The 20,763-nt window shown below is 44.5% G+C and overlaps 1 protein-coding gene across 1 annotated transcript in view; it reads right to left on the bottom strand.

The window, feature by feature from the left end:
• Positions 1-431: 431 nt before the first annotated feature.
• SLC12A8 (solute carrier family 12 member 8) overlaps positions 432-20,763 on the bottom strand; it is a 45,671-nt gene continuing 25,339 nt past the window's right edge. Inside the window, exons 6-13 of the mRNA XM_071435320.1 lie at positions 16,761-16,848; positions 15,226-15,313; positions 11,974-12,120; positions 8,480-9,152; positions 7,533-7,630; positions 5,843-5,960; positions 3,568-3,628; positions 432-613 (exon numbers count right to left, since the gene is read on the bottom strand). Coding sequence (XP_071291421.1) covers positions 448-613; positions 3,568-3,628; positions 5,843-5,960; positions 7,533-7,630; positions 8,480-9,152; positions 11,974-12,120; positions 15,226-15,313; positions 16,761-16,848 — 1,439 coding nt within the window. The 3' untranslated portion in view covers positions 432-447. The remainder of the gene's footprint in view (positions 614-3,567; positions 3,629-5,842; positions 5,961-7,532; positions 7,631-8,479; positions 9,153-11,973; positions 12,121-15,225; positions 15,314-16,760; positions 16,849-20,763) is intronic.

Consider the following 20,763-nt stretch of genomic DNA (forward strand, 5'->3'; position numbering starts at 1 on the left):
TTGACCTGGAAGGTCTCATCCATCCGTGGCACAGCTGGGAGTGGGGCACCGGCTCCTGCTGCCAGCATCACTGCTCCCAGGCAGAGTGTCCCCAGTCACCCAGAGGACATCTGAAATGGGATGTTGTAAGCTTTTAGAGCAGCAACCTTTTTTAGAACTCAGTAGGGCTTATAATTGAATTCCTTAAAAGGGTTGTACTGTCTTCTGTAACTCATCACTTCCCAGACTGGCCCTTTCATTTCCATTTTCTCCCCTCAGTTTGGGTAAGGTTTGAAGCCCAGCAATGCTGTAGCTTGCATAAACAAACAAGCCTCAAATACATAAATAGCAATTCACATCCTTTGTGCGTACATTCAAGTACTTCAAAAGGCACCTGTGGCAGCCATTAGCCCTTCTAAATGCTTTTTGAAGTAATGGATTGATTTTGTTTATGTGTGTGTGTGTCCTTCACTGGAACTGGCTCCCAAATTCCTCTCTGCTGATGAGTGAGGACTGGTGGTAGCGGTCCCGTGAGGCGAAGTCTGCGTTCTCCTCGGTGAGCTGCCTGGTCTCCATGCCAACTGTTGCAAAGGATGGTGTCACCACGATCTGCTCCATGGGAGCTGGCCTTCTCCTGCAAGCAGAGAAGCAGAGGTGCCTGCATCACCCCTTGTTTGTAATCCATTAGCAGCCATGCTCTCGGCTGTGCCAGCAAGGCAGGGTGATTCCAGAAGAGGCTGAATCCTCCCCAGTGCCCCTTGGAGGCACAGAGTTAACCTGAGAGCATTTTTCTTAGAAGGCACAAAAGAAATGATCTCCCTTTCCCCAGATATACAATGCAAAATAAATGTTTTCATAACAAATGGGCTTCCTCTTTGGATATTGACTGTGTCAACACCTTCCACACCAAGCAAGAGAAGAAGGAGCACAAACCATTTCTAATGAAAAATATCCTTTTTATGGTCCCCTAAGCAATAAAAAAAATTGTAATACTTTTTGTAATTTTTAAATAAAACAGGAGATTTCCCTACAATCTCTTCATCCCAGAAGCTGATTTTAAGAAAACCTTATTGGCATTTTTAAATCAAAACTGTAAGACAAATATAGTACTGACTAAGACCTCATCAAGCACCTAAGAGCCTTAGAGGTGTCAAGAACCCTTGGCTGCCTCCAACTCCTTTGCAGCTTAATGGGACTTATTATTTTTCTCCAATTCATTAAAATATCTTGACTTGATTTCAGGAAAACAGGGCTCAGAAAAAAGCTCTAAATTATTTCAATGCAATTTTTTGCAGCACAACATAGATGGGCTTCAAATAGACCTGACTCCCAAGCTGAGCCCAAGATGCTCTTTGTGCCAGTAAGAGCAGGAGCCTGGCACTAGGATAAGGTGACCAAGCTGGCTGGCTGACCCAGAGATTGCACTTTTTGAGAGGAGAAAACCAGGATCAGTTTCTGCCTTGGGCACTCACCAGATCTCCCCTCAGCCTTTCTTGGCAGGGTCTTTGCTCATTGATTGCACTGACCAAAGAACCAAGGACTTTGTTGGTCTCGTAACCCAAAGATAAAATCCCCCTGTGACAACAGCACCTCTCCACACGAGAGGCAGGGATAGTTTCTCCTTTCCATGTGGTCATTCTCCATGAAGCCTCACACCTCAACCAGACTCGCACAGGGATTTCTGACAGTGGGCAGGAGACACAACTGAGATGCACCAAAGGACAACTGGGAGGAAAATGCTGTTCTGGCATCACAGAGGCACCGAGCTAAAATAACCAGCCACAAATCTGCCTGGGGTGGCAGCAGACAGAACTGCCCAGGGTATGAAGCAGCAGGGTCTGGCTCACTGTGCCATGAGTAATTCTGGCAGCATTTCAGCATGGCCCCACTTACCCTGTTCCCAGTCTTAACTCCTCACCCTTGGCTTGGGCTTGTGTCACCAGTCCAGCAGATGTTGTGCAAGGGGACAGGGGACAATCCCTTATGCAGAAAACATATGTGGTGGTGCATCCCACTCCCCCTGCCCCTCGGGCTGCACTGTGATCTGAGAAATGCTTGTTAGGCTCAGCCTTGACAAACAGCACCTGGGCTCAGCTCCTCCTGAGCTTATCAGAGACACTGTCTGCTCCAGGGAACTAATGCTGACAGCTCCTGGATTTTAATGAATATCCTTGGAAACTTATTTTTCTTGCATGAGTAACAACCCAAGTGGAACAACCTTTTTGTAATAGAGCATTCAAAGAAAGTTACTGACAAAAATTGTGGCCAGGATGGAAAATTACTATGACCAAAGCCAACTCTCTTGCTACACTGTAAGCAGCAGTCCAGAGTGAGGCCCTTTGAGCTCTCCTGACCCACAGTGGGCTGAGACCAGCATCTCCCTCAGTGGGGCCTCTCAGAGCAGTGAACTCTCAAGTTTGCTATACTTGGAGGACCATCACCAAATGCTGATTACAGAGCCTGGGCTGATTCCCCCACTCTTCAAATTTCAACCCTCTACCTGTTGAGAAGATGCAAAGGCATCATAATTCCATAAGAATCTTTTGTTAAATGGTTTAAATTAAGGTATAAATTAAGTGCTGTTATGTCTAAGGCCTACCAAGGGACCTCAGAGAGATCCCTCACCCCTGGCTTCTCTCCCCAACCACCCCTGCTCACCAAAAGCTTGTGGTCATGTTATAGGAACTGTGAGCAGAGACAGGACCTGGCAAGACAGACCAATGTGTTTAAGTGGCTGGACTTTGATTTATTTTGAAGGAGGCAGCAAATTGGCACATATAATGTGTGGCAGCTCATGTTGCACAGTCCTCCCTACAGTGTTCACTCACCCCAGCAAAAAAGAAACCCAACAGACTGAGAAACTCAAAGCCCACTGCTCAGAGGCAAAGGTGCTCATAAGCTGCTACAGGAAACCCAATTAGATGGAATTAATAATTAATAGCATCAAATAAGTTTAACAAAACTAGTTAATAACCACCCCAAAAAAAAAAACCCTCAAGGTCTTCTGGTAATCAAAACCCCAAGACAATGCTACTCCAGTCCTATGTAAACTCAATACTGAATGGTTCCTTCACCAAAGACCCTGTTTATCATATTTGCCCCAAAGTTATTGCAGCTCCCCCACCCTAGATTTCCTCTCTGAAAATTGAACACAGCTGCCATGTGTGCCTGTTCCAACACTACCAGAGGAATTTGCTTTTGGTGAATGATGGGTGGAAGAGAAGGAGTCCCCAATTTCTCATTTCCTTGCAGATTTCCCAGTTCAACCTGAGCCATAGATTTTGAGCACAGACCTTTGGGCTAAGATAATGCTTCAGGCCCCATGATAGAGTTATCAGCTGACATTCCCACACACAAAGCAGAGGAAACTCCTGCTTCCCCACATACACAGCCAACCATATGCCAGGCTAATGGGAAGCAAAGAGCCTTTTTACAATTAAGCAAGAATAACTCTGAGTATGCAAGAAGGGGCAGAAAGACTGCTTAAGGTAATAAGCAAGTCAATTCTTCCAGCCCTCTCTGTGCTCATTAGTGGGTCATGGGAACAATGAGCAGTGGGTTGGTCACTGCCAAGTGACTGGTACCAACCTGCATGAAGAGATCAAAACCGACTTAATCCAGCCAAAGAAACTGAAATTTGCTGCTGCTCCTATGGAGAAAAGGCACAAGAAGTCAGTATGCTGCTAATTCTCTCATAATAGCATTACACCACTGAATTTTTGCATAAAATCTCAAACCTTGTTATTAGCCTGCAGTACCCAAAGATTTTGTGATAGTGAGAACATTCCTGCAGTCTTCCTACATGCTGTGGCTTTTAAACAACTGTCCAGGTATGAACCCAAATTTCCTATGGAGAACAACTATGCATTCCCAGCCTGAGAGTTTGTTAAACCCCAGTAAAGCTTGAGCAAAGCACAGACACCCACCACAATGCCTTTCACTCCCTGGACTGCAAAAACCTTTCCCACTGCAGGGATAGGGAGACAGGAGGAGCCATTCAGCCAACCTCAGCCAGGGTGGCTGTGGTGTCACCAATGATTTCCTCATGTCTGACCCCACAGAGAGCTGGCTTAGCTTATTACACCAGCACTGATTTCTTTTCTGATTTCTCTGTAGAGTTAGTTTCCTGCAGGGGCAGGGAAGTGCCATAGCTGGAAGCAAGAGCAGCAGGAGAAGTTTTTGGTGAGGGACAGGGATAACCAAGCCCTGTCAGTGCCTGCTGGATTTGGCTTAGGCTGCTGGGGAGGAAGAGAGAGAAGGGATGTGTCAACCACAGGGAATTTCTCCTCCCAAGGTCTTCATCTAGCCCCTAATGCAGAGCTTCTCTCAGGCCAGTGTCTCCCAGCCTTTCCAGACAGAAGGGCTGTTTGATCCTTTGAAGAACAAACTCACAGACCATCAGAGACTTGTGACCACAAAATAATATTCCCTCGCAGCCAAGTAAAAATCAGGCTGAATTTTGAGCATTCACTGCTAACGTTTTCAATGTCATGCATTGTCTCATTGTATGCATGAGAAAAAGAAACCAAGAAAAAAATGTCTAATCGTGCTGCTATTTCTCAGATCAGCTTCCAAAGCCCTCTACACACTGGAAGAGAAATTCTTATTAAAGTAATTTTTGATAAATATTTCAAAAGCAGATTACAGAGATATAAACACAGTGAGTATACAAAAGCGAAAAAGACTCCAACACCTGAAAACATTATTTCTGTTTTGTTTGATATATGGGGGCCATAAAGAACTTGATTAAACCATATATATATTTCAAAAGATACAAATTAGCAGCTACTAACCACAATCTCAGCTCTTTTCTACTATCCCCTACAGATACATAGAAAGGAAGTCACTCAAGAGTAGAAAAGAACAATTTAGCAATGTTTGGAAGGTGGTGATTAGTTTTTGGTTTCTCATCACGTGCATTTCTGAAATCTAGTACCTACTTACCTACTGTCTAATAATCTTTCACCTAAATAAACCCAGGTAGCTATTTCTGCACATATTGCATATGAACTCATATTTCATACTTGATTTTTCTCATCCTGGACAAAAAACTGCACATCCAGGCATGCACTCAGCTATGTACCTCACACACCTGCCGATGGATGGATGGATGGATGGATGGATGGATGGATGGATGGATGGATGGATGGATGGATGGATGGATACACACACTCACTCCTGGGCAGGTGAGGATGCCCACACCATGTCCCTTCAGAGACACAGAGCACTGCAAACCCTCCCCACTGGCCTTGCCAAGGAGCTGTGGCTCTCATGAGCTGCTTGCTGAATGTGCTTCACTGTTTAATCTTGAACTTGTTTAAGCCGATCATGTGCAGATCTCTCTAATGCTCTCTGCCTTAAAGTGTTTTCCCAGATTATGTTCCCAACATATTCAACGTGTTTAGCTCTGGAATCAAAAGGCTCTCTTGTTCCACAGTTATGAATGCTGAGATTTGATGAGACACGCATCTTAATTCCCATTTTCCATAAACTTCTCTCAGGTGGGTTTAGATTGATTAGGTTTAATAAACCTTATTTATGGCAGATTTTTCTCATTGCTGGGATACATTTACAAAATGCCACCCCTATCAAATCTTAGTATCTGTTTTTCCCATTTGAAGCACAATATAATAAAGCGACAAGCACCATGTTCAAACTATCACACCAATGCTAGTTATAGTTAGAATCTAACAGAAAATTAAAGACTCAGAGAGAAAATGTTTTAAAATAGCAATGAAACAAATTGTCATCGTTCACTGTGTCACCCACGTATTAAACACAAGAATCTCAATTCTTAATTGAGTTAAATTAAAGTTTAATGGATTTTTAAGCAGGTTTAATAGTACAGAGAAAAAAAACTCACCAAGAGGGAGTCCTGGGCTGACTTGGCCGATGTAGAAATACAGAATAACCCCTGCTCCCAGGCTGACCAGGGTGTAGATCCACTGAATGACAAACATTATGATGAGGGACACAATTGCCTGTTGGAAAGACACAGCTTGGGGTTACCCCAGAGTCTGGGAGGTAATACCATGGAGAGGCAAAGCTCAGGTTTCCATGTTACAGGGAGCCTTGTTTGGTCTCACCCTTAAAAGGAGGGAAAGCACAGGTTTACAGTGTCACCTCGAGCAGCATGGAGGTAGCTCCAGTGAGCTACCCTGACTCCCAGGGGCAGTGTGGGTCTCTGCCAGGGCTTCTCCAAGAGAAGCATCCAGAGGCTCACCAGCTCAGGAGGAGGTTTGGCTCAAGCTGCATACAAACCAGGGGCAGAGGTAGCGTCTCCATGGGAGATGTTTAGAACAGCAATGGCAGCACACAAAGAAAGGGCTAAAATGGTCCCAACCGACACAAGTGAAGCTCAAAGAGAGAGGGCAGAGGGGAGAGGAGTCAGGATGAGTAAACACATCCAATTTTTGCTCTTGTGATTTTATTTTGCATTATCAATCCCATCCCAGCTCTGTTGCACCCTCCTCCCAAGCCTGATCATTGACAGGAAACCAAGTTTGCTTTAATGAGCACATCCATCATCTCCATAAGCAAATTCCGCTGCAAAGGCAGAGCTGATGGCTCTGCCCTAACATGCACTTGGGAGCCACAATAGAGACGAGCCCAGAGATGGCATCAGCACACAACCTCCTAAAGATGCCATCCCAAAGAGGGGCCACCACTCCCTGCCCAGCCCCGGTGCCCAGTGGAATCCCTCACCAGGAGCTGGCTGCTGGCAGCAGCAGTGGTGAATTTGAAAAGCAGGTGTCCAACTCCATCTGAGGAGTTAACTAAACTAACGGGGTTTGTTGTTTGAGTGGGTTTGTTACATTTTATGCACAGCTATGAAATCCTCATCCATGCAGCAAAGCCATATGGCTCATTCATTATGCATATCTGACCCTTTCCTTGTCATCTGCCCAATAATCCATCTTCCCAAGATAAATTTAAGTGTCTTAAACTTCTCAGCAACTTGAGGCAGAAGCTATTTAAAAGTTATTTAAAGTAACATGTTGTAGGAATGCTCTCCTTTCCTCCCTCAAAAGATGGAATTTCATAGCTGGGCTGCTGGTATCAGGAAGTCAGCTCTAATGAAACCCCACCCTAAGATTGCAGAAACTGACCCATTAATAAAAGCAACACAGCTTTGAAGATGGTGTCCCAGTCCATTACACAGCAAGAAAAAGCAGACTGGCACACAGGGAAAAGAGAGACACTGATTATTTTTTTCCCCATGCATCTTTAAAGTCCTAAGACTCCAGACTTTGAATTTGTACTTTTGAGTTGGGTTGGAGTTTGTTTGTTTGGCTTTTTTCCTGTTGTTATTTAATTTAATATGCCATTGGCTTTTCCTGAATTTGAACTGCAAGGCATGGTACCTTGAGAATTTAGCTCAGGTGACCTAGAATACGAGAATCAAAAGCCATTATTTAAGGTACTGGAGTACTTACACTATCAAAAGTACCATTATTTAAGGTACTGGAGTACTTACACTGCAGTATGGAATGAATGTTCTTCTGTTTTCTACTATCACAAAACACTGCTCAAAATAAAAGAAAATTACTTACACCAGCAAAGGAAATCCAGTGACTGAAAAATCTGGAGTAGAAGGTTTCTGGTATTTGCTGAATTCCCAGTTCTGGATTTTGTTGCTTTATAGATGATTCTAAAGAAAATGAAAAGAAAAATAAATTGGAAAGGTGCTATAATTTGGGGGTTTTTTTCTCTTCTTTACATTATCAGATTCCAGGAACCAAAGCAAAAATTCTAGCTGACAGCTGGGTATGACAGAGTTAAACCAAAACCTCCAAAATGAAAACTGAAAAGAAGCGCAAGGGAAAAACCAAAAAGTTGCCAGCTCTGCTACTAAGTCCATTTGAAGGCTGCATCTATCTCTGCCTTAGCTTCACAATTTGTGAAATAAGAAAAATAATACTTTCCTCCCTCAGAGGGGTTTAGGAAGCTTAACTGACTAATGCTGATGAAACACTACAGCACTGGGAATGACAAACTCCACGCACACGTGCTGTATCAAATACCCACATCACCACAAATTCAGATCTTCACCTATGGATGCTGAGTTGCAGACTCCACCTGTGTTGTGGGGACCACTGCACCAAGATAGCCTGAGTTTTAGAGTCACAGGGCTCCAACCATCCTACCCCACACCAGGATGAAGTAAATCCCAAGATACACCTAAACCCTTTTTAATGTACAGCATTCAGCAGGCCTGTGAAGAATTATGAGTATATCGTAAACAACTCAGCAGTAAATTTAGTCCTGCCTGCTTTCCTGTGATTAATCTTCTGTAGGAAATTGCATTGGAACTTCTCCTGTGATGCATTGCAATGAACTCTACCCTCACCTGGAATAAATGATATTATTGCCATGAATCACTGAATGACAGCCCCATATAAAGCTTGTTTCATGCCTGCCTTCAGGAAAGCACTGGGAGGACCAAGGTTATAAACAATTTCCTCTGAACAGGGAGATGTCCATCTCCTACAGCCCTTACCTTCTCCCCCTGGGCCAGGGAGCATCATCACTTCACTGCAGGGCTCTTCCCTCTGCTCCATCCTCCTGGGTATGTGCTGGGCATCCACAGGGGGTGATGAGCCCAGACCTGCATCCCACTGACTGCCCTGCTCATCCACATCCTGCTGCCTCCCATGGGGCTCTGTGGTCTCATCCCAGCTGTTCTGAGCCAGGGGAGCATCCTGATGGAGATCCAGGAGAAAGCTGTCTTGTAATGTCTGCTTGGCTGGCTTCTTTGCCTTCTTTTGTTTGCCCTTTTGGGTTAAATTCTCAGCTCCTTCTCTTTTGCAAGTACTTGGCTCACTAAAAAATGGTTTAAAAAGCTGGTCCATGTCTTTTTTGAATTCCAGCAAGGTGCCATTCGATCTGCTTTGAATTACCCCATCTGCTGCACGGCTGGGGGGCTTGTTGAAAATTAAAGGCTGGGAGGGGTGAGCAGGTCTAGCAGCTCCCATCTGGGTCTCCTCAGGTTTCTGCTGAAAGTTGTAGCTCAGGGATAGTGAGAAATAGGAATAGTCCACAGCAATATATGTCAGCATGAAGTTGATGGTGACTATGGGAGCAAGAACATTCACTTGCCCAATGAAGACAAAAGCCATGGTGATGAGGCTTGTTAAGCAAATCGCAGCCACTGGAGTCTTGTTGGGGCCTTTCTAGTTCATAAATAAAACAAAAAGGCATTTAAATTAATAACCATGAACCTTGCCATGAGGATTCCCCACTTGCTCAGCTGCTGTTTGTGGTTACCTGGGCTGTCTGCAGTACCCCCCTAATCATGAATACATGCATGTGCAAACAGAGGCTCACAGGCCTAATAAATTAAAGAACTGAGTGGAAGCCAAAAGCTGTGGAGCTCCCACTTCATTTCTAAGCCTTATTCAGTCTTTGTCTTTGGTAAATTCATCCACTCTCATTCATCTCTCCATGGTAAAACAATGTCATTAAAGCAGCAATAAACCTTCAGAGAGATTTGTGGGGCTTATGGGAAGTCTGGCAATAAAACGTGTTAATTAGAGTTAACTGTTCATCTCTAATTATTCCACAGGACTCTGCATCACTGCCTACCCAAAAGGCTCCCTGATGCTGCCCTTGGAAAAGCTCTGCATGAGGCAGTGCCACCTGCACATCAGCAGCTCCTGGCCCTGCCAGGCAGCCAAGCTGAGCCCATGGTGAGCTGAGCCTGTGCAGGTGGGGCTCCCCTCCTTCCACCCACCCCAGCAGCAGCTGGAAAGCAGCACTGAGGCTGGGCAGGGGGGACATGGGGTGGCAGTCAGCCCCAGCAACCCCAGGCATGTGTCAGGAGGGCAGGAGAAACATTGCCTGCTCCTGTCCTTTGGGACTGGCTGAAGGCAGGGAAAGGGGAAGGGAAAGAGGCACAAAACAAAGAGCATTGGGAGTGGGAATATCTGAGCCTTTGGCTCATGAGCTTTAATCCCAGGTCTAACACACCCTTCCTTGGACCAGGCACCATCTTGCCATTTTGCCACCTGACAAGCCTGTGCAAGCTGTGTAAGACTTTGCTTAAAAATATCTTACAAGATATCTTACAAAGCATCTTAAGTTTTCACTTAACTGCATTCACTTCTTTAATAAACACACTGCTCAAATGGAAACTCTTTCTGTTTCCTCCACTCTTATTTATTAATAGAAAAGGGAACAAGTTCTGGACAATTGCATCTTTTCAGAATGAACAAAAATACATCTTAGGGCCAAAGGAAGACAGATCTCAGAAAGCATCTTCAGTATCAGAAAGATGTACTGAGATGGGGAACAGATGGGAGGACCTCAGGATGCATCTGGCTTGGATTTAACTCCACAGAAAACATTTGTGTCCTCCCCATCAGCTGGGGTTATGGTGACCACACCACCTTCTTCAACCATGAAAAAGAACTGATGTGGAGTAGATTGGTAAGGACAAATTAAATGTATTTACTCTCCATAAACCAAATCTAAACAATTCCCAAGGTGTGGAGAGATGGAAGGGGGAGAAGTAGTCTGCCTTTGATTTCTCACCTCTTTTTGAGCCCTTCCCATCATGGCACTCTACTTGGAGTTCAGAGCAGAAAATTTGACAGAAAGACAGAAAACTATCAGAGAAGAGAAGAGAAGGAACCAACTTTGCTAAACCACTGAGAATTTCATAAGGGTTGCCAAGTAGAGAACAGTTCATTCTGAGATCACCTGAAAACTGCCTTCAGGAGCTGGAAGTTTTTGCAGTCATTACTGTTCCTCATTTCTCTACAATTATTACTATTATTTTTGCTATTATTATAACTTTTAGTTTAGAAAACTGCTTTGAGAAACATAAAACAACAGAGAGAAAATTATGATATTTATAAAATATTTAAATATTTTGGACATTCATAAATATCAATACTGAAAAAATATTTTTCTGTATTTTAAGCCACTCTGAAGGAGCAAAGCATGATAAGGCTTTTCTAGACACTCTGTGCAGACACTTAGGTACTCCAGATTATTGAGAGTGATGGAATTATTTTCTCCCTATTCAAAAAAAGGGAAAATCATGTATGGATGTATAGCCCAAGACTACAGAGTCCTTGGTGACTGGTATCAGTAGAATGACCTGTGCATAAAGACTGTTCACGAAGCAAGGAAAAAGCTTCTTGTCATATTCCAAGCAAGACTTTGTTCCAATGCATATCTAAAGCTTAGAAGACCCCTCACTTAACCTTTCAAATCTATTCATTGTTTTTATTTAATAGTGTCACAAAGGCACCTTATCTTCCAAAGAAGTGTCCTCTTCTCCACTGCACACAGACTGAATCCAGAGCATCACAGCTGGCCAAGCACTCAGCTCTGAACTTACCACAGAGGACAGGAACAGACCAAAGAAAATGTACAGGAAAGAACAACAAGAAAGAAAACAGATAAAAGGTAAGGAGACAGTTACCATCTATTTCACCAAGTGCTGGGACAGAAGCTTCAGGCTTCTGCCCTGGGCAGGAGGGCAGAGGAGAGGGAGGTGCTTCCTTCAGTCATGGCTGGGATCAGCACCAGCTTGGAGAAGGTGTTTGCAAATACCCCACAGGCAAAGTTATATCATAAGTGCCTGTCCTGCTGGGCACATCTTGAGCAAGTGGATCAGGGGGGAGGGGACTGATGGCAGGGGCTGAGTGTGCATGAGGGCAGGACACAGAGCCCCAGGGCAGAGCACACGGTGGGAGTGAAGTGTCAGCACTGCACGACACCAAACCCTGTGGGAGGGCTCAGAGCAGAGGCAGTGCACACAGGGACAGGCAGGGAAAGGACCACAGACAGTTGGATGCTTGGGTTTTTTTTCATAAAACCACCCATTTCCTGGCTTTTCTGCCTATGCATGGGATACCAGATCCTGAGCTTTCCCCTCCTCGCATTTCATGCATCCCCCCATCTCACTCCACAGACACATAGAAATCTTGGCTTCTTAAGCTCAGGTGAAGGTTTGACAGCAATCCTGCAGAAAGGATGACTAACCCCACGTCCAAGGAAAGCAAGCATGGGGATCACATTCTCCTGGGCAATGCACTGCAGGATCCGGGGTGCTCCATACAGCCCTCCCATGCAGGAGGCCAGGGACGAGATGTACAGCCCTAGCAAAAACAAAAACCCCACCAAGGATACCTGGAGGAAACAGAGAGAATGCAAAGTTCATTATGTTATGCCTTAAAGACACCTAAGCAATCTTAAATACACGTATTTTAACAGATCACATATATTTTCTAACGTTGTTAAATGAACAGAGCAAGCCCTGGGAGAGCAGCAATTTAATTGGTCTGTGGTATAAAGTACAAGCAATTAATACAGGAAAATTATCCCATAAAAGTAATTTAATACTGAACATCCTGTACCGACAGAACCATTTTACAAGCTCATATCCAAGGAATTCTTTGTCACTTGGAGCAACTGCAGCAAAGCAGCAGCTATTAGATTCCCCTTAAGTAACTGGAAGTGAGTTTATTTCAGGCAAGATCACTTATATACAGAGCACATCATACAGGAAAAGCTGCCCAGGCTTCCCACCATCCAAAACAGGAAGACAAACCCCTGTGTCTCAGAGGGGAAAACCAATCCTGAAGCAAAACCCACAGTACAACCAAATCAAAATTGCCACTTAAGTAAATGGCATCTCAAAAAACACGCTCCAAAGGATGTAATACAATGACCTTATTTTCCTGTCTTCAATGAGAAAAGAATTTCCTTTGGCCAGCATGAAACACTAAAAAGAAAAAATTTAAAGTCATACTGCTAACAAGACTGGGTTTAGAACTGTTTTTTGAAGCACCCTTTCAAGCTGGGAGCATCTCCTGCAGGTGTGGAGGGAAAGGAAGGACAGCTCCTGGTCTGTCACACAGAAGTGAGGACTGGGGTCCCCCTAAGCAGGTCCCCACTGTCGAGAGCTGCAAGCACAGAGAGTGTATCTAAAAAACCCCACCCAAATACACAAAACCCCACAATATAAACATTGTGCAAGAAAGCTTTGAAATGGGAGTGTTCCTGGCACTGCAGGACCTGGACAGAAAAAATAAGGAGAACAAAGTCCAGGGTCACCTGAAACACCCCCAAGTCCTGCGAGACCACAGAGGTCTGACAGCCAGCAGCCAGGCAAGGAGAATGGCATGGGAGTAACTCCAGCACAAATGCCAGGCAGAGAGAAAAACCTCACATTTTGGTCCAAATCCAACATGCCCATACTCCTCTGAATGCTGGAGGTGCAGACAAATATCTGTGACTGAGGATGTCTCCAAATGCAGGTCCCCTGCATCCCACATTTGCTCCCACCCCTCCTTCCATGGAAAAGAGGGTCTAAATGAACACAAGTCCTCCCAGCTTCTGCCCCCATTGAAGTAAGGTGGCACATGCTTTTTTAGGAGGAATTACAAAAATTTACATGGCTAAAGATGATTCAAGCTACATCTGACTTTGGTTTTTTGTCTACGAAATCTGCAGGCAGCAAAAAGGAGATTGGGTAAAAAGCCATAAAAACCTTTCTCTTGGGGAAGGCAAGTGAAATTAACATCATGATCCAGAACTGTTCAAGCTTCCTACCACAACATTTCCCCATGAAAATCCACTTGGCCTTGAGAATTGTATCTTGTGGGACAGAAGGAACCTGAGGCAAAGATGAGCAGATAGCAGCTCTCATTAGCCCAGCAGACAGACACTCAGTGGGGAATCCTCCCTTCCCTCTCCTCTAATCCTACCCTGCTCCGAGAAATACTCGGAAGAAACAAACACTTGTGCCAGACATCATATATTATTTTAGCTGCCAAAAATGCTTGCATTTAAATGTGCTACTTGACATTCAAATCAGGGTTAGAGGGGAAGAGTCCCTTTCACTGAGGCTGATGAAAGGTTTTGCTAAGAGTTTTGAACATAGAGAGTGTGAATACATTGCAAGGAATTGGCAGTTGGAGCTCATTAGAAGTGAAATTACTGAATCTCATTTTTGTGTTTAAAAAGCCAAACAAATATTGCAACAGAGAAAAGCAGCCAAGCATTCGTTCACCTGTGATAGAAAGGGAGAGTTTGGAGAAGTAATGATCTCTCCCCCCTTCCTCTCTCCAAAGTCATTAAAATCTAAAGCATCTTGTAATAACTCAAAGAAACATGAATATTGCACCATTTGTTTGTTCTGTATTAGGGGAAAGAAAATTGAATTTACTTTTTTGGAGAGGGGTATTTGCTTGTTTATTTTTTGTATTTGACAGTATTAAATATCTTCTCATTCATTACTAGGGATTTTTCATTTTCCCACTGAGAGTTCTGAAGTTAAAGGACAGCTTTAACAATCTCTTTCTCTTCAGCAGATTCATTTAAAGCTGATTCTTTTGGATACTGCACTCTTTGCCCATTAAGTCATTGACATATAAAGAGGTTGCCTTAGAGAAGGCAGGTTCATTCTTTTTTTCCCTGAAACAGAGGTGGACTTTTTTACCTCAGCAGGTAGTGGCAGAGCCCTACCAATAATTGGGAGTTTATCTGGGGGGGTGGAAGAAGTTTAGAGCTGGAAGAAGTTTCGAGTTAAGAAACAAAACCAGAGTTTCAAATTGATATTTTAGACTAAAACCATGTTACAGATCAAACAATGTAAACTTCTCAACTTCAAATGAATCACAGAAAAAAGTGTCAAATACAGTGAACCTGTGATTTTGGACAATACCCAATAACAGAAAATTAGCCTTTCCACATCCCATCCAAAGAAAGACAATGGCACACACCAAAATCTCTTGCTCTCTTCTTAGAGGCCTGCAGTGGTAAGGCTCATTGTGTGTTACACTACACACCCCCCTCATGTAAATACCCTGTGTGGAATATCTTGAGCTTAATAATCCAATTGCTCACCCTGCAATTACAGCCCACTAGATATGGAAACGTGAGCTTCGCTTGGCTTAGTCAAGATAAGCAGGGGGGTTCTTCAGAGATTTCAATTTGGTCTAAGCTTTCACCAATGAGAAAGGATACATGGAATAAAATAGAGCATTTATCATTAGACCACATTACCATGCCTTAGCTCTTAAAGCTATTGCTGGGTGACAATGCCAAGGTTTGGCATTACGGGATATGCTGGTGAATGCAAGGCCATTCAAACCAATTGTACACTGGGATTTGCAACAGGGAAATTTTAATGAGGGATGTGTACCCACATTCCTTAGGCTTTTGAAAAGCTCAGGCATTCAGTAAGGCAGATGGCAACCTGAAAGCACCATTATAAAAACCTCAAGTTACCTTCTCTGCTATCATGAAGTCATAGCGGAGCGACTGCCGGGTACAAATGGCTCCCAGCAAGAAAACGAAGACCATGTACAGAAACCACCTGCAAACAACAAAAATAAACCAATTTCTTCACAGCAAGACAAGAACATAGAGAATTCTGCCCCTAGGAGAGCCAGGAGACGGTCAAATGCCCACAAGTTGGGTCTTCAGTCACTCTGCATGGTTCCTGAATAATTTCGCTTCAGGGATGAATTTGACACCAAGCCTGAGGGGAGGCTACCCCCACTCCTTAGGTGTGCAGGGAGCAAATATCCCAGTCCTAGGGACAGACTTTTTAGTAGGGCCTGGAGCAAAATGCCAGGGGGTAATGGTATGTACTAAAAGAGGGTCAATTCAGACTAGCTGTAAAAAATGAATTTTCTACAATAAGGGTGGTAAAACATGGCAATAGACTGCCCCAAGAGGTGGTGGATGCCCCATCTTTGGAAACACTCAAGGTCAGGATGGACCTTGATGGAGCAATCTGATCCAGTTGAAGAAGTGCCTGCTCATTGCAGGGGTTGGGTCTGGATGGCCTTTGAAGGTCCCTTCCAGCCCAAACTGTTCTGTGATTCTGTGGCTCTGCAGGTACACAGGTCCCCCCACCTGGCAGCAACATTAACACCACAGCCAGCCTGCTCTGCAGCCTCAGCCAGATCCTCTTCTGGAGTTCTGGCCTCTCAATACTCAGGCTGGAGGATAATTTTGTCTGTAAAGCCCAGACAGCAGAGAAGGGAATGACCAGAGCCTTGGATAGATGGACTCATGTGATACTACTGTGTCCTGTGGAATCCCCCCTCTTAAAACAAGCACCAACTCCAGCAGGAATGCCTCCAAATTGTGAAGAATCTTCCTTCCTGACTGAACATTGGTACACAATTAAAAGAAATAATTTCAAAGTCAATTTAGATGGCAATAAAAGCAGGCAGGAAAACCTACAGGGCTTTTTTTTTTTAATAAACAGCAGTGAAAAGTTCTCCTGGAAAGCAGTATTTCCTTGGGAAGAGCATGCCTTGGTGATGCAGGGCCTCTGCTTCCCCTGTCTTGCAGGTGGATAGGTCATCTCACCTCTCTTGCCCTCATTTGCCCAGTAATAAAAAATACAAAATTTTGATACTTCTTTTCTATTTATATAGAAAAAGAACACAAGAGGGGGAGCAATAAACCTCCTCCCCCCCCCCCTTGAAATCTACAGCAGTGAATGACAAAATCATGCCCCACCAAGCCTTGGAGAACTCTGCATTCACTCGGGGGCAGCCAGGCTGCAGCAGCACAAGCACCCAGCACCAGCACAGATCCCACCCTGCAGTGGAAGGACCGAGTACATCCTCACTAACAAACATCTCCAGCCCACCCAGAGTATGTGCTGGTAATGGATGACAATTTGAATGAGAGCCACACTTTAATTTTCCAGATGGCTGAGTAATAAAAGGCTGATGGGAATATGAAATGGATTGGTCACACTCAGGGCAGTCTCCAGAGCAAATATTCCCCAATCAATGACTTACGAGGTGCCGATAGCAGCCAGAGACCCCAGAGGGATGTTGGAAGAAGGCTTCTGGAGATCTCCACTCATATTGAACCCAGCCATCACACCTGTATTTTGCAGACACAAGTGCAATTTAGAGTCAATCTAAGTTATAGTATATATAATACACATTGCAATATGTAAAATAATTTAATCAATCAGTTCATTGATTGTTTCACAACAGTAGCTATATCACTTCATTGCACTGCCACACAGACAAATATTGGCTCCCATCAATTGCTTGGTAAAAAAATGTTCATGACTTCAACAGAAGCAAGTCACCACTAACATGTCAAAGAAGCCTCTGTCTGGTTTGAACAGTGATGAGGGGGAAGCAGTATGTGAACAAAACCCATCTTATCTTCATACAAACCTAACAGGAGACAATGCTGCCCAGCTGTTGAAAAGAGAAATGCCACTGTTCATCAGGGCAGTGCATGCAGCAGTGGTACAACCCCCAGTCCAGATCCATTACAGGTCCCTGCATTCACAGGGGACAGCCACTGCTACACAACAGAATGTCCTGTCCCCATTAAATGATGATCACATTAGCAGAGGGAATGACAGGGCTCTCGGCACGTAGGTGGCACCTTCCAGCCAAGGGATCTGCTTTGGAAGTAGGCATTATCTCTGCCTTGCAGATAGGAAAACAGAAACACTGAGAGGGCAAGTGATTGTCCCAGTGTCACGTAGAAAACACATGCTAGGACTAAGAATAAAATACTGAACTGTTATTTTAGGCCAGAGTACAGGGTATTATACAATCAGGGACAGTCCTTAGCCTAAAAAATTACCATCTAAAGAGCAAGAGAGGGAAACAGGATGAATCAGAGGATTAGAGTCTCTACATTAAGACCAGAAAGCCAAGGTAGATTGGTTAAGGGGCTTTGTCCATAGCTGAAGGAGGAGTCATACCAGACTTGTCAACAAAACAGAGATTCTCTTGTCACATTATCCCAAAAGTTTTCTTAGAAGACTTCGGGTATGTGCTATAAATAAAAATAAATAAATAAAAATCTATGATTTAGAATCCTGATGAAAATTTGGACAATTTGAAGGCAGGACCAAATACTTTAGGATGCTAACTTGTGCCCATCACTGTTCCCCCCTGGGATGTCAGACCAATGTCTCCATAAGGACACGTGGGCCAGGAGGCAGCCAGCAGTGCTGATGGCATGGTCCCTGGGGCCAGGGTGAGATCACCCCAGAACAATGGCAAGGAGGATGCCAGCACCATGGCACTCACAGCATCTGGCAGCCCCTGCAGCAGGGACTGACCACACGCCAGTCCACCGCGGCTGCCAAGGCCAGCAGCCATTCCTCATGTTCAGAGGGCATGAGAATGACAAAGTCAGTCTCTGAAGCTGCAAATCTGAGTGACTACAGCTCCAAATCAGCAACAGCCCATTGAATTTTAAACTCAAACACTGATTGCTGCTTGGAAGGGTTTTTCCCCAAGATGAAGGATAGACAAGAGCTGTGGGACCAATCTCAGGGCAAAGGGGACAAACCCAAATCAGCCAATGGATGGCCTCCCTATTCCCTGCAGACCCTGGCCTTTGATGGGCTGTCAGCAATGGCTGGGTTGCTAATCATGGAACACAAACTCTGCTCTGCTCTGTCCCAGGCACTCCTGTGCATCTTCATAGCCCCATCTCCACATCTGCCCACAGGGAATTGTAACACCTCCCCTCCTCACTGCTGTGCCGTGAGGACAGCATACAAATGAGCACAAGGCACTCTCCTGCTGCCAAACACATCCAGGGCTTATTATTTATTTATTATTAATGCTTTTTCCTTGATCATCTCTTTTTTTTCCCCCCGATCAGTCCACTGACCAGCCATCTTTTCCTGTCATCTCCACCACGGAGCCAGAGCCCTGACAACTGTTCCCTGGTCCCCACAGAATCCTGGCATTCCTCAGCTCCTGGAAGAGCTTTTCCTCCAAATTCAGACCAGATTTGAATCCTTGACACCATACTGAAAGCATTACAAATCAAGTTCTTAATTTTCTCCTGGAAGACTGTTTTGTGGATATGCTTCTGAACAGCACAGCTAAAAGCCTGTCAGCTGCTCTGGTTTTCTCTAGATAAAGATTCTGTGCAATATTCAAGTCCTGCTCCTTTCAAACAGTTACACAACAGGCTTAGCTAGAGGTAAGAAAAGTTAGGAAGGCAAAAGTCAATGGAAACGGTCACAAATATCCTAAATAAATTCTCTGTGAAGCACTCTTTGATGACATGCTACTTTGCAATTCAGAGACAAAGCAGAAAACAGAATTCTCTGAATTTTTTATTCCAAAGGGAGCAAACTATTGTCAGAAGGACAGCTGTTAATCTCATGTGCTTCTTGGCCAAGTTTCTCAAACATCTGGCACCACCTTTAAATCTTCCAGCTTGAGTCACCTCTTCCTCATCCAAACTCCTGCCTCAGCAAAGCACTGGGGAAACACCAAAATGGCATTTTCTGGACTGAACATAAAAAAGCTGAAGACGTGAGTCATCGGCACAGCGATGACTGCACAGCCTGGGCTGCCTCCCTGCGTCCCTCCCACAGACCCACACACGCTTGGGAGCAGCCAGGAGTTGACTTCCCAGGGCCCACATAAAGAGGATCTTTGGGCTGGTGATTGACCTCCTGCCCAGCAGTGACCAGGGGTCACACCCAGGCCACTGCACACCACTGGCTTCTGTCAGGGCTCCCAGGAGGTCACCAGAGTTTCATGGGTTCCACAACCAAAGGTCAAGGCCACCAAAGAGGGAAGAAACTCAGATATTCTCAGCTACTGAGGCCAAAGCCATCTCCTCTGTGCTGCAGTTATGACTCTGACATGACCAGTGCAAAGGTGTGGACAGTCTGGTAGTACAGATGTATGGACAATGCCAGAGCCACCTCTCCACTACCAGCAGCCTTTTAAACCCTGTGAGTTAACAAGTTTTCCTGAACAAATCAGTTTTTCCTCCGAAAATGCTCTTTTTTTCTTTCAAGTTAAGAACACGTATGGCAGGCAGTGCAGACCCTGAACTATCACAACACTCATTGCAGATTCCTTCTGCATGTCCTTCCTAGCAGTCAAGGTAGGAAGAAATTGGGATGTTCCTTCCTTCAGACACAGGCCTATCCCTAGGGAAATGGCCAATCCCTTCTGAACTCTGCCGATTCTCCATGGAGAAAATGATCCAGCTCTCTGTTTCAATGAGATAGCAGGCTGGATTTTCCACACTGGCTATTATCTTAGAGAGCAGCAGATAGTGACAAAGCTTCTGGACAAAGAAGCATGAAAACACAGTCAACCCAGCCAGGAAATTATGGCTGAGACAGTCTGTACGTCGCTGCTATTCCCAGTGTAATCTGGTCCTGGGCATCATCCAGAGGGTGGATGTGTGCATGAGGGGACCACCTACACTGTGTGTCAGGCACAGCCACCAGCCCCACCAGCCATGGTTTATAGCTGCAGATATGATCACTCTGCAAACGCTCAGTGCACTTCTCAGTGAACATACTATAAAATATAAAAGGTGATTTTTTTCCTTCGCCCAGGAGGTGAAGAATGGAAAATCTTAGATAAGGCTTGTAGCTAATTTTTTTAAAGGGCCAACTTCTCCACTGATGTAAGCTGGCACTTTGCCATAGACTTCAATGGAGTTGTGCCAGTTTACATCATCTGATAACTTAGCCCAAAACTTCTAAATCTATTTGCTGTCATTTTGCAAGTGCCAGATATGGTTTATTTCAGAACTGGTTTCTGTGCAGTGATATTTTCCACTAACGCTGCTTCAAATGACATCTTACTTTCTTCTATCACAAGACAACACACTTCTTTCATTAGACTGAAAACCTTGGGGATTTAGTGGAAAAACATTTTTTGAACAACAGAAACAGCATTTATCTTAATTCTAAAATGCACTGATGGCTTCATGGCTGCTGCTGGGAGCTGGCTGTGGGCAGGCTGCCCCTGAGACTCCCTCCCTGTTGAAAAGCCC

The sequence above is a fragment of the Agelaius tricolor genome, unplaced genomic scaffold (assembly GCF_023055355.1).
Source record: "Agelaius tricolor isolate 1412-34295 unplaced genomic scaffold, bAgeTri1.0.p SCAF_10, whole genome shotgun sequence".
Taxonomy (NCBI): Eukaryota; Metazoa; Chordata; class Aves; order Passeriformes; family Icteridae; genus Agelaius; species Agelaius tricolor.